Raw genomic sequence first — 14,496 nt, 5'->3', positions numbered from 1 at the left:
ATGTTGTTCTAGATGTGTTTTAAGTCGTAAAGTAAAATCCATGCTCACTTTTTAGGACGGTAATTGAGTCGAACCGATCTACATTTTGACCTGTTTATGATTGACTTGTTAGAAAATTGACGAACTCAAACTCAACATTTTGTTCGTGCGCTTCTCACGAGCTGTTCGCGAGCAGCTCGTTAATTCAGTTCATGAACTTCGCTTGTGAACAACCAATTAATTATTTTTACTAATTAAAATATTAATTTGCAATTTCTTTAGCACAAGTCTACGTAGTTTTGAAATCTACAAAAAGAATTACATTGTTTTATATTTTCCCAAAATTATTATTATTAAAAGGGATAATATGTAAAAATACCTCTAACATTAACAGGTAGGCACAATTGTACCCCTAACGTTTAAATTGACGCAATTTTACCCTTAATATTGGTAGCCTAGAACAATTGAGTTAATTTGAGAAATAATTCATCAAACTGTCTTCTCAGTCACAAATTTTATCATATGCGCCATTTTATTACTCATTATTAACAGATCACAAACACATGAATAGACGTGAAAAAAATAAAATAAAAAAATAAAAAATTATACTGTATTTTGTACGAGTAAACGGAAAAATTTAAATATTTATCGAATTTAAAAATATTGATCTATAATTCTATTACTAAATCACAAAAATGTGAATTTTTTTAGAACTAACCGATATGTAACTGCTGCATAATAAGTAGCAAAACATCTGTATTTTTTATAATCATATCTGAAATTGACTCAACTTACCAATTTTAAAAGTAAACTTGGTATTGACTGCGAGCGTTAGAGGTAAAATTGCTCATTATTGTCAACGTTAAGAGTATTTTTGCACCTTATCGCTTATTAAAAGAATAATTGAATTAAATTTGCTCACGAGCGTGTTCATGAATTTATAAATTGTTCATGAGTCCAGTTCGTGAGCTTTCGAGCCAAATTTTATCGTGTTTAAGTTTGGCTAATTTATAAATCGAACCGAACACTGAACTGTTCATGACTCGATCCGAACCCCTGAATCGCTCTACTCATTTACATCCCCACTCACCCTAATTTATTATAATTGCACTTGGTAGAATCTTTCTCAAATCTCACCAACTATCCTTTTTCCTTTTCTTCCTTTCTTTTAACTCCACATCTTAACATCTCAAAATCCCCTGTTCCCACTTCCACTGCTATTCACCATACACTCTTCATCTTCACTCCGTTCTAAACTAGACCCACAACAAAGTCTTAAAACCACTCACTTCAGATGGGGTTGAAATTGGCTGTTTCTTTCTTGATTTGGCACAGATAAAACCTCCCTCCACCCACCTCCTTACATTACCCACCAAATATTTTATATTAAAATCACTATAATAATACCCTACACATATAAAAGGTTGAGCCTTTATTTCCCCCATATCTAGATTAGTGCAGGGATGTTCTGCTTCTCTCTCCTCAGATTTGCTCTCTATTGAACCACACACTATCACCACTGTAAGTTTCTCCACTTTTCCCCTCTTTTTGGGTTATGGGTTATTCGTCTTCCAAAGTTTCAATATTGTTTCAATCAGATTCTGTTTTGATTGTCTGATCTGAGCATTGAAAATGAGATCTTGATTGGGTTTTCTTTTCCGAATTCACATTTTCTGATTCAATTTTCAATTGGGGTTAAGTTGTTGTGTTACTTCTTCTGGTTTCTGAGATTGAATAGCTGCATTTCTGTTGAAAAGGCCTGATGTGGCTGCCATGGCATTTCCTCATTTTACAGTGGTTGGATTGAATCTAGCCAGAGGTTCATATTTTTAGGGTAAATTACATCAATGGCTATTGAACTTTAACTCATTTTCACAGTATTACCATTAAACTTCAAAACTTTAACATAAAAATCACACTTTATAGAGTTTCTAACATTATGACAACTAAACTTCAATTAACGCCTCAAAATAGAAATTTTAAATATTAAGAATTAAGGATATTCTAAGCGACTTTAGTTATTCAACTTTTTCGTTTTCATTTTGAGGTTATTTATGTGTTGTTTGGTTAGTAGAGAGAAAGTGAATTTTTAGAGATAGAAAACTCGAGAAATTGTTGTTTTGGAAAATAAAAAATGTGAACCATTTCATTTTGAGGAGTTCAACTGTTATTTTGAGGCGTTAATTGAAGTTTAGTAGCCACAACGTTAGAAACTGTGTGGTTGAATGACTTTTATGTTACATTTTAAAGTTTAGTGGTCATACCGTGAAAATCAGTAAAGTTCAGTGTCCATGGGTGTAATTTACTTTACCCCATCTTTTTACATGTTTGGGAACTAAATTAGATTGTTGCTTGTTAGAATACCAAATTTTTGGTTTATGGGTTTTTCCGTCAATACACAATTATGTTGCAAAGTTTGAGTCTTGTTTCAATCAGATTCTGTTTTGATTGTCTGATCTGAGCATTGAAAATGAGATCTTGATTGGGTTTTCGTTTCCGAATTCACATTTTCTGTTTGAATTTTCAATTAGGGTTAAGTTGTTGTGTTGTGTTGTGTTACTTTTTCTGGTTTCTGAGATTGAATCAATACAATTAGCTGCATTTCTGTTGAAAAGGCCTGATGTGGCTGCCATGGCATTTTATCAGTTTACAGTGGTTGAATTGAATCTAGCCACAGCTTCATCTTTTCACATGTTTGGGAACTTAATTAGATTGTTGCTTGTTAGAATATCAAATTTTTGCAGCAAATTTTGGAACATATGAAATGTAAAAAGTTCCAATTTCATCAACATTTCTGCTAGCTACTAGTTTTCATCAGGCTCAATGAACTTTCAAAAGTTCCAAATTACCCGTATTGTTGTCTAATTGCATTCGATAACTCCGTTGATTTGACTATCTCGGTTCTCGAGGGTTATTGAATTTAATTGGACAAGGATGAGGTCATTTGGAACTTTTAAAAGTTTCAGAGGGATAGTTGAAGTTTCTTGTCTAATTGCATTCAATAACTCCTTAGTTGAGGTCATTTAGAACTTTTGAAAGTTCTCGAGGTTATTGAATGCAATTGGACAAGAATGAGGTCATTTGGAACTTTTGAAAGTTTCAGAGGGACAGTTGAAGTTTCTTGTCTAATTGCATTCAATAACTACCTTGGTTTGACTATCTCGGTTCTCAAGGGTTACTGAATGCAATTGGACAAGAATGAGGTCATTTGGAACTTTTAAAAGTTTCAGAGGGACAGTTGAAGTTTCTTGTCTAATTGCATTCAATAACTACCTTGGTTTGACTATCTTGGTTCTCGAGGGTTATTGAATGCAATTGGACAAGGATGAGATCATTTGGAACTTTTAAAAGTTTCAGAGGGACAGTTGAAGTTTCTTGTGTAATTGCATTCAATAACTCCCTTGGTTTGAATATCTGGGTTCTCAAGGGTTATTGAATGCAATTGGACAAGAATGAGGTTATTTGGAACTTTTGAAAGTTTCAGAGGGACAGTTGAAGTTTCTTGTCTAATTGCATTTAATAACTCTCTTGGTTTGACTATCTCGGTTCTCGGGGGTTATTGAATGCAATTGGACAAGAATGAAGTCATTTGGAACTTTTAAAAGTTTCAGAGGGACAGTTGAAGTTTCTTGTCTGATTGCATTCAATAACTCCATTGGTTTGACTAACCCGGTTCTCGAGGGTTATTGAATGCAATTGGACAAGAATCAGGTCATTTGGAACTTTTGAAAGTTTCAGAGGGACAGTTGAAGTTTCTTGTCTGATTGCATTCAATAACTCCATTGGTTTGACTAACCCGGTTCTCGAGGGTTATTGAATGCAATTGGACAAGAATCAGGTCATTTGGAACTTTTGAAAGTTTCAGAGGGACAGTTGAAGTTTCTTGTCTGATTGCATTCAATAACTCCATTGGTTTGACTAACCCGGTTCTCGAGGGTTATTGAATTCAATTGGACAAGAATGAGTTCATTTGGAACTTTTGAAAGTTGCAGAGGGACCGTTGAAGTTATGGACCAAGTACAGGGCAACAGATGTATTTAGGCCTTTTTATTAGTTCCTTTTGCTATAAACAATGTCATTTGAATGTATGTTAAGATATGTCTAGAATTCTATTGAGTTTTGTTTCGGTAATTAAAATATGAATCGGAAACTTTCTCTGAGAGTTTTGAAGCTTGTGCTCTTGAAATATGTATGTGTATGAGTGTTTGGGTAATAATCGTGTCTAAATAGTGACGGATCCAAGATTCATTGATAGGGGTCCTTCAAAAACTATGGTTGCTTAATCGAATTATTTTAGGTATCTTTACCCTGAAAAATTGAAGTTCCGTACACAGGTTCAATGGAGTTTTCCGACGACCAGTGTGTGCTCAACTCCCTTTCGACCCCCTAGATCCGTCTCTAGGTCTGATGGAATTTGAAAATTAGAGAGTTAGGTGTTGTATCAACTTGTCAATTACTAATGAATTATGTGTTTCTCTTCGCCTTTGGTTGTAGGCGTAATTAGCCAAACCATGTAGATCTCTTGTTCTTGCGATTGCACGTCTTATCTTTTGATTTTTGATTCCACCAGTGTTGCACGGATACTCCTCTTTAGTAGCGTTTCTGCATTTTGTTTCCATGTCCGTGTCCTTTCCCTTTGTCGTTTCAAGGCTATTTTATGAATGTTTTGTTTTAGAAATAACGTTTCCCATGTCCATTTCCGTGCAAAATAGCTTGTTTGTATTATAACGGGCCTCCCGAAACTTCTAATATAAGTTGCATTCTAAGATTTTCTATGGTTATTTCGTCGTAGAAAATGAGAGGAGGCGGCCTATGGCAACTTGGCCAATCAATCACTCGACGTCTTGCTCAGGCGGACAAAAAGGCTGTGGGTCGTCGATACTTCGCCTCAGAAGCTGAACTAAAAAAGACTGCTCTTTATGACTTCCATGTTGCCAACGGCGGGAAAATGGTGCCGTTTGCTGGATGGAGCATGCCGATTCAGTATAAGGACTCCATCATGGACTCTACGATAAACTGTAGGCAAAACGGTAGCCTCTTCGATGTCGCCCATATGTGTGGATTGAGCCTCAATGGCAAAGATGCTGTTCCTTTCCTCGAGAAGCTCGTTATAGCCGATGTTGCTGCGCTTCCACACGGAACTGGGACTCTAACGGTGTTTACCAACGAGAAGGGAGGGGCAATTGATGATTCCGTGATCACCAAGGTCGGTGATCATCATATATACTTGGTTGTGAATGCAGGATGTAGGGATAAGGATCTGGCTCACATTGAGGAGCATATGAAGTCATTCAAGGCAAAAGGCGGAGATGTCTCGTGGCATATCCACGATGAGAGATCTCTCCTCGCCCTTCAGGTAATTCTTCATATTTATTGAGTTGTTTCGGTTTTTTCATGACTCTCTTTTATGCTTGTATGTTGATATAAGTAAGCCCTATCAAATAGCTATAGTGATGAACACGGCAGCCTTGTGATTCTTCATATTTATCGAGTTTTTTCGGGTTTTTCATGACTTTTTTTATGCTTGTTAAAGATTTGATTTTGACTCCTTCGTTGATATAATTAAGCCGTATAACATAGCTATACTGATGAACATGGCAGCCTTGTGACTCTTCATATTTATCAGAGTTGTTTCGGTTTTTTCACGACTCTCTTTGATGCTCGCTAAAGATTTGATTTTGACTCTGTTGTCTATATAATTACGCCCTATCAGATAGCTAAAGTGATGAACATGGAAGCCTTGTGATGCTTCGTATTTATCGAGTTGTTTCGGTTTTTTCACGACTCTCATTTACGCTAGTTAAAGATTTGATTTTGACTCCTTTGTCGATATAATTAAGCCCTATCACATAGCTATAGTGATGAACACGGCAGCCTTGTGATTCTTCATATTTATCGCGTTGTTTCGGTTTTTTCACGACTCATTTTATGCTTGTTAAAGATTTGATGATTGTTCCTGAACCTGTTTCGTTTATTCCTCGTGTATCGCATCTTTAATGTTGCCAGATATCTCTTGTCATTGGCATTCACAGCGGATTTTCCCGATTTTTCTATCACAGGGTCCTCTTGCTGCCCCGGTTCTTCAACATCTGACGAAAGAAGATTTGAGCAAGATATACTTCGGGGATTTTCGTATGATCGACATCAACGGATCAGCATGCTTTCTCACTAGGACAGGGTATATTTTAGTATCATTTTCGTGCCTACATTAGTATATTTCCGTTTCCATTACCGTTCCCTAGCTATTCTTTTAGAAATAACGTTTCCATGTCCATGAGCTTCTGCCGATTTGGGAGTTTCAGGTACACGGGTGAAGACGGCTTCGAAATCTCAGTCCCTTCGGAGAATGCAGTGGATCTCGCCAAGGCGATCTTAGAAAAGTCCGAAGGAAAAGTTAGGCTGACCGGGTTAGGTGCACGTGACAGTCTCAGGCTCGAAGCTGGCTTATGTTTATACGGTAACGACATGGAGCAGCACACTACGCCTGTCGAGGCAGGGTTAACATGGGCAATCGGGAAGAGAAGGAGAGCAGAAGGCGGGTTTCTTGGGGCAGAGGTAATTCTCAAACAACTCGCAGAGGGTCCGAAAATCCGTCGTGTCGGATTCACCTCAACCGGACCGCCTCCGAGATCCCACAGCGAGATTCAGGATGATAAAGGGGCAAATATTGGGGAAATTACAAGTGGAGGATTTAGTCCTTGCTTGAAGAAGAATATTTCTATGGGGTATGTGAAATCTGGATTACACAAAGCAGGGACTAAAGTGAAACTTTTGGTACGCGGTAAGGGCTACGATGGAATTGTGACGAAAATGCCCTTTGTACCTACTAAATATTACAAGCCAACTTAATTTTTCTGGTGTTTTAGGTCCTGATTTTGACTTGTTTCTTGTTAAAATTGAATACTTTCAATGATAACTTGTGTCTTTTTTGATGTTGAATTGCATCATATTGTTTGAGAAACATGAATAATGCTATTGGATGTTTCAATTGGAGAGCAAATTACGTTACGGGTGGAAATTCGTGTAGGTGGGTCGTGTTCATGTTCGTGTTCGTGTCAATTATTAGGTTAGTGTCACTGTACTTGATTCAATTTTTTTTTTGTGTCACGAGCGTTTCGATGTGTTAAATAGGGTTGTAATTGAGCTGAGGTGAGTTTTGGCCTGCTCATGTTCGATCGATAGAAAATGGACAAGGTCGAGCTCAACGTCCTATTTGAACTTGGTTCATTAAGAAAATGGTTAATTACATATAGGTGCCCTGTGTTTTCACTGATTTGTAGATGGACATCTGTGAGGTTTTTTTTTTTTTTTTTTTTTTTTGCAAACGCTGGTTTGCAAAATTTTGCATTTAGGTTCACTTTGTCAGAATTTGACCGATAACGATCTCGACTGAAATTTTTTAAGAGTTAAATGATATTTTAAGCAACTTTAATTCTTCAACTTTTTATATTTGAGGTCATTTAGGTATTTTTTTATGAGAGAGAAAGTTAACGTTTAAAGAGAGAAAATTCCAAAAATGATGATTTTGAAAAATTAAAAATATGGTTCCATAGTAAATATGATACTAAACAACTTTAATTCTTAAAAAATTTTAATTTTGAGGTCGTTATCACCAAATTTGGCAAAGTAAAAAAATGCAAAATTTTGCAAATCACTGGATTGTGTTTGTAAAGGAAAATGCCAGAAGTACCCATCTGTAAATTCGTGTAACCACATGACATCTACTTGTAATTAACCCTTAAAAATATTATCTGATCGTGAGCTATTCGCAAGCAACTCGTTTATTTGTTATGAGTTTTGCTTATGCGTAGTTTGTTAGTTCTGTTCATGAACTTCGTCCGCGAACAACTCATTAATTATATTCATAAGCTACGTAATCTACAAAATTATAGTTTCATATAAAACTAGGTAGTTTTATATTTTTCCTTTATAAAAAATACTATTATTAAAGTGTAGTTTTATATTTTCTCCTTTATAGAAATACTACTATTAAAATAATAATCGAATCGAGTTTGTTCACGAACATGTTCATGAACATTATAATCGAGTTTGTAGATGAACTTATTCACGAACCTATAAATGAGCTTATTCGCGAGCTTTCAAACCAAATTTTACTGTGCTCAAGATCAGCTCTTTTATTAATCGAGCCAAATGCGATTGAGTTTTTATTGAGCTGAACGCCGAACCCACTCATGAACGGCTCGAGTCATTTACAATTCTACTATTAAATATCTCACGTTGCTTAACAAGTGAGTTATATGACTTTTATACAAGTGAGACAATTCTCATATTATCAAGTAGCTTTTATGGTAAGTTAGACCATTGTTTATATGATATTGTGATGATGATGCGTTAAATATCTCACATTGCTTAACAAGTGAGCTATATAACTCCTTATACATGTAAAACAATCCTTCGTCAAATACATTTTAGGATCAGTGTTGTGCATTTGTTTACACATCTCAATAGAGTTAGGGTCTGTTTGTTTTACCTATTGTTTACTGTTGGAAAAACTAATTTCCCAAAAAGTAGGGATTCTCTATTTTTATAAAAAAGACTGCTTTTCAGGTGTAAAAGGTAAATAGGAGATCACTAACCAAACACCTAAAACTCTCCATTTGAAGTGAAAAGGCAAACAAGATGATAAAAATGAGCTAACAAACATTCCCTTAGTGTCGTCTTTATGTTCTGCTTATATTATGTTAGGCTTGTATAACAAAATTAACGTGTACTTAGATACAATTGATATTGTTTGAAAATAAAGGTAAAATTGATCTTATTTGATAATGTGGGGATAAAATTGCATTATTTCATATATTAGGAGTAAATCTGTAATTCTCCAAAAACGTTAGGGCAAATTTACACCTTATTCCTAATAATATAAATAAGGAAATATGCAAATAAACCTTATGGTTTGACGGATTTGCAAAGACAATCCACGTGGTCTAAAAGTTTGCAAACATGAGTCTGTGCATTTTTTGCAGTTTACAAATCATTCCTTTAAAAATCGTTGTCCTTAATTATTTACCCCAAAAGGGAGCAATTTGAAGTAATTAAAAACATTGACTTCGTAAATTATCCAAAATTCAAAGTCTAACTTTGCAAATTAACCAAACCTTAAATATTGTTTAGCACTGTTCAAAACTAAGACCGTCTGGATCGCCTAGGTGCTCGAAATCGAGAATTCACCCTGATTTTCTACGGTTAGTTTCTTTAGGCATTTTTTTGACCCCTAACCGATTTTTAGCCGTCTGAGCTTTACCTAGCCCACCTCGACGCCACTTAAGAGACGATGAACAAACACATTTTTTATTGTGAATTTATTTTTTGCTTTATCATAATTTACTTTTGAGTAGTTTCAATGATATTGTTGTTAAAATGTTGATGTTTGCACATTTTTAAAGATATATATTAAATACGTGTATTTCTATATTATTATTTTTTAGATAATATAATGCATATTTTAATTGAATTTATATAACAATTTATTGATTAACAAAAAAGGACAAATTCGATCAATTCCCGACTAATCTTCGGTGTCATTGTCTGCCCGACTAGCACCTAGTGTTTTTTACCACTTTATTGTTTAGTCGAAAAATTAACTCATATATCATTTCATATATCATTTAACTGTAAAATTCATAAAATACTAATTTATATTTGTAAATTTTTAAACCACGTGCAATATATATATATATATATATTTTTTGGAAAATCCGCCATATCAAGAGATTTATTTTATAATTTTGATTCTTTTTAAAAAGATAATGGTTTTTTTTTTTCCTAAAATCTCCACCAAACATTAAGTAATTAACAAATTTGTGAGATTGTATAAACAGTTGTTAACTTTAAAAAGGGTAAATTTCAAATAAAATCCATGTAGTTTCACTAATTTTCAGATAAAGGATTGTGATTTATTTTTTTTCAAAGTAAGAACTGAGGTTTTCATTTTTAGCAAAATAAAGACTTTTTCGTTTGATACTATTAAAATCACCATTGACGATTTAAAAAATGACATATTTTAAGAACTACTAATATTCTAAGCAACTTTAATTCTTCAACTTTTTTATTTTGAGATTATTTAGATGATGTTTGGTAAAGAGAGAGAAAGTTAATGTTTAGAGATAGAAAGTTCTAAAAAAGATGATTTTCGAAAAACGAAAATGTAGTTCCATAGCAAATATGACAATGAACAACTTTAATATTTGAAAATTTTCATTTTCGTTAAAATGGTTTTAATAGCATTACTTCAAAAGGTCATTGTTTTTTTAAAAATGCGAAATCTCAATCATCGTTTTGACAAAAAGTAAACCACAATTCTTTATTTGAAAATTAGTGAAACTACAAAGGTTTTATTTGAAATTTACCCCTCTAAAAATTACAATATTTTAGACTGGACTGTTAAAATTGACCAGTCCTATTTGACCGGACCCATTCCCTGTCTTAATTTTCGAATCTGAAAAGTCTTCCACACAACTTGGATTCCATGCATACACAAGTATAGATTATTCAAGGCTTAATATATCACCTATCAATAGTAATAGACTGAGTCCTTAAATTTTACAAGTGTCTCACAATCTCTTTGAATTTAATTATTTCGTATTACTAACTTCATGAACTTGTCCAATAAAGTAAATTAGCTCATTGAACTTTATAAGTGTCTCATCAGTTCCCTGAACTTGCTTATTCCATAACAATTGAATACAAAAACCTATTAAATTTAAGTTCTCAAAACACATCTTCATCTATTCGAGAGGTAATTTTTTCTATTCTCCTTTCAACCTATTATAAGAATTAGTGTTGCAGGTTTGAGAGGCTGAATTGGATGAGGATTGAGAGTTAGCATTATGGTTTTTGTATTTAGTTGTTACCGAATAAGCAAGTTTAGGGAGTAAGTGAGATACTTATAAAGTTCAGGGAGCTAATCTACTTTTATTGACAAGTTCAGAGAGTTGGTGATACGAAATGAGCTGGTGAGACACTTGCAAAGTTTAGGGAGCTAATCTACTATTATGGACAAGTTCAGGGAGCTGATGATATATTAGGCCATTATTTAACGGGATCTTTACTTACCATCTCTACCTAAAAAAATAAATAAAACCTTTAAATAACATACCACTAGGAAGATTTGTTACTTCTTTTTTTTTTGGTAAACAAGGAAAGGAAAAACAAAACGAAACAAGCACAACTTAGCCTGGGATCAGCCTAGGAAAGCTGACCCCGATCCTGTCTTCAAGCAGAAGGGGTAAGAGAAAGGAAGGAGGACTAGAAAGAATGGAGACGCCCAACATCCTCTCATGGCCAGCAGCAGCCAGGCGGTCCGCAATACGGTTTTGCTCTCTGTAAATATGTCTGAACTCAACAGATTCAAAATCGGAGACAAGCCTCCTAATGGCTTTAATAAGGTTTTGGCTAATAAAACAGATAACATGATTGTCGGAGATCATATCAATGGCCTCCTTATTATCAGACTCCACTGAGAGCCTCTTGACACCCAGACTCTTGGCAAGCTTAATCCCAGAGAGGATACCCCACAGCTCCGCCGAGAAGGATGAACCCATACCAATGTTATGAGAGAAACCAGACATCCAGGCACCCCCTCCATCCCTTAAAACCCCTCCGGCCGCAATTCTCCCACTAGCCAGACAAGAACCATCTGTATTGAGCTTCACCACCCCTTCCTTGGGCCTACACCAACCGACAAGACGCTCCTCCTTATTCTGAGAAGCTCTAACCAAAGAATCCCCTTTAAAACTTTCAATAACTGAAGAGAGCTTCCTCGAGAAAAACTCAGGTAAGTTATGAACATACATCTCCTTACCACCAAAGATTTCTTCATTTCTCCACTTCCATATTTGGTGACAAATGATAGCAAAGATAACCTCCCCATGCTCAACCTTAGCCAGAAGCTTCCCACTCACCCCAGATTGGAACCAATCAGCCTCAGGATAGGCAAGGAAGGACGGAAGAATGTGAGGAGGAAGGACTTCCTTCCAAACCTTCATACTTTTAGAACAATCCCTCAGAGCATGGCAAAGGGACTCAACATGGCCAGAACACCTACTACAAGCACCAGAGATAGCAAGATGCCTTCTGTGCCTATCGACATTGGTCAGCAATCTGTCTTTCATTCCCAGCCAAATAAAGCTCCTGATTCTGTAAGGGATCTTCAAAGCCCAAATGGACTTCCAAGAAAAGGAGGGCTGACCGGACCCATTACAAGAGAAGGCTTCAAAAGCAGACTTACAAGAATACATACCATTATTGGAAAGCGCCCAACAGTGCTTGTCCATATCTTCCTCCTGAGTACTAACCTTGACTCCCCTGATCTTAAGGAGAATATCCAGACCAAAGAAGGACTCAAACATAGGCCACTTCCAATCACCCTCAGCGTCAACCACATCCGCAATCCTCCAATGGTGGGTACTGGAAGGCGGGGGAACGCAACAGATATCTATAAGAGGTCTATCCCCAATCCAGGAGTCATACCAAAAACTGATAAATTTGCCATTCCCCACATCCAGACCAACGCCTGAACAGAACTCAGCAAAGACAGCACTAAGACCTTTCCAAGTAAAAGAGCAATTAGCAACCCTATCTTTCGGACCACCAAAGATCTTATCCTTTCTGTATTTACCACGAAGTAGCCGAACCCAAAGAGAAGAGGGAGACTGCCACATACGCCAAAGGAGCTTCATCAAAAGGACTTTATTATTATCCTTAGCCTGTCTTATACCGAGCCCTCCCATAGATTTAGGCTGGCAAACCTCCTTCCAGGGAACCAGGTGGATTTTCTTCCCTTCTCCAGACTCCCCCCAAAGAAAGCGCCGATTAATCTTGTCAAGGTCATTAAGAACCGGCATGGGCAGATTACAGGCCTGCATGATATGATTCGGAGCTGCACAATTGACAGACTGAATTAAGGTAAGGCGCCCAGCAAAGGAGAGAGAATTAGCTTTCCAGCTAGCACATAACCCATTTGTCCTATCCATAATCTCCTTAAAAGAGGCTTTGGTCACTCTTTCACTATGGAGCTGAACCCCCAAATACTTCCCCAAGGATTGGGTAAGAGGAATACCCGACAAATCGCTAAGCCTCTTACAAACACTTCTATCCATATTTTTAGAACAAAGCATTCGAGACTTATGGATGTTAATCTTTTGACCAGAGGCAGCACAGAAATTATCCAGAATATTCATGATAACACCAATTTGCTCCTCATTCCCATCCACAAACAGCATCACATCATCTGCAAAAAACAAATGGGAAATAGGAGGGCAAAACCTATTAATAGACACAGGATGAAGGGAGCCGTTATCCACCGCTTCTTGAATAAGGAGGGCCAGCCGCTCCATAGCTATCACGAGGAGAAAAGGGCTCATCGGATCCCCTTGCCTAATACCCCTAGACGGAGAGAATTCCTCAGACATATCCCCATTAATCAGGACATGGAAGACAGGAGAAGAGATACAATCTTCAATTAGCTTCCTCCAGTTCTCAGGGATTCCCACTCTATATAAGCTATCCATAAGAAAGCTCCAATTTAAGCGATCATATGCTTTCTCCAAATCGAGCTTAAGGGCCACAATCCCTTTCTTGCCTTTCCTAACTTTCATAGAATGAATCATCTCCTGGGCGACAACCACATTATCCATCATTTGCCTACCAGGGACGAAGCTCCCCTGGTTCTGACTAATAACCCCAGGAAGGATAATCCGAAGACGATTGGCTATAATCTTTGTGACCGCTTTATAAATAACATTACAAAGACTGATAGGCCGCATTTGCAAAAAAGAAGAGGGTTTCTCAACTTTAGGGATCAGGACGAGGAGAGTTTTATTAACCAGACTGATGTCAATGGAACCCCCAAACACCCCAAGGATAAAGTTGAACACACCATCCTTGACCGTATCCCAGTGTTTATGGTAAAAACACGCAGGAATACCATCGATCACAGGAGCTTTAGTAGCCCCAATGCTAGAGAAGGCGATCTCAATATCTTTAATGCTAATAGGGCGAAAAGCTTCGACCCTAACATCCTCCTGTAACCTAGGAAAGGAAATCCTGGAATGAGCTCTGCTCAGATCCACCTCTTCAGCTTCAAAGAGGTTCTTATAGAAATCGAGAGCAAGGCGGCGAATGATTTCCTCCTCATAAATCCAATCACCATTGGAGTCTTTAATAGCGTCGATTCGATTCCTCTTCCTCCTGATAATAGTTGAAAGATGAAAGAATCTAGTATTCCGGTCACCATCCTTAATCCAAGCTTTTCTAGACTTCTGGAACCAGAGGAGCTCCTCCTGTCTAAGAACCGCTTCCAATTCATTCTGGAGTGCTCTAAGCTGGCAACTCAAACTGTGGTCGAAACGAGCCTCCAAACAACGCTGAAGCCCTTCCATCCTGTTCAACAACTTATTCTTCCTTCGGACAATATGTCCAAAGATGTTTTTATTCCATCCAACCACCTCCCTTTTGAACTCCTCTGCTGCCAGGAGAACATCAGAATGCGGTTGCCAA

General features: G+C 36.8%; 1 protein-coding gene across 2 annotated transcripts; it reads left to right on the top strand.

The window, feature by feature from the left end:
- The first annotated feature begins 1,202 nt into the window (after nt 1–1,202).
- On the top strand, nt 1,203–6,911 carry LOC136232437 (aminomethyltransferase, mitochondrial). 2 transcript variants are annotated; one of them, XM_066021612.1, is made up of 4 exons: nt 1,203–1,500; nt 4,772–5,335; nt 6,039–6,157; nt 6,282–6,911. In XM_066021612.1, exons 2-4 carry the CDS (start codon nt 4,775–4,777, stop codon nt 6,826–6,828), a joined length of 1,227 nt encoding a protein of 408 aa, XP_065877684.1. In that variant the 5' UTR covers nt 1,203–1,500; nt 4,772–4,774; the 3' UTR covers nt 6,829–6,911. The 2 variants fall into 2 exon arrangements, with proteins under 2 accessions (XP_065877684.1, XP_065877685.1); XM_066021613.1 differs by lacking the exon at nt 1,203–1,500 and having other exon boundaries at nt 4,741–5,335.
- The last annotated feature ends 7,585 nt before the right edge of the window (nt 6,912–14,496 follow it).

Source organism: Euphorbia lathyris, chromosome 6, assembly GCF_963576675.1.
Source record: "Euphorbia lathyris chromosome 6, ddEupLath1.1, whole genome shotgun sequence".
Classification (NCBI taxonomy): domain Eukaryota; kingdom Viridiplantae; phylum Streptophyta; class Magnoliopsida; order Malpighiales; family Euphorbiaceae; genus Euphorbia; species Euphorbia lathyris.
Note: the sequence above shows the minus strand (reverse complement) of the source record. Positions and strands in the feature narration are given on the sequence as shown.

Excerpts from the sequence above, each read along its gene's own strand:
- LOC136232437 (XM_066021612.1), top strand. The coding sequence starts at position 4,775 with ATGAGAGGAGGCGGCCTATGGCAACTTGGCCAATCAATCACTCGACGT. Across the intron at positions 5,336-6,038 it reads GATCTCTCCTCGCCCTTCAG|GGTCCTCTTGCTGCCCCGGT; the intron begins GTAATTCTTCAT and ends TTTCTATCACAG. Across the intron at positions 6,158-6,281 it reads TGCTTTCTCACTAGGACAGG|GTACACGGGTGAAGACGGCT; the intron begins GTATATTTTAGT and ends TGGGAGTTTCAG.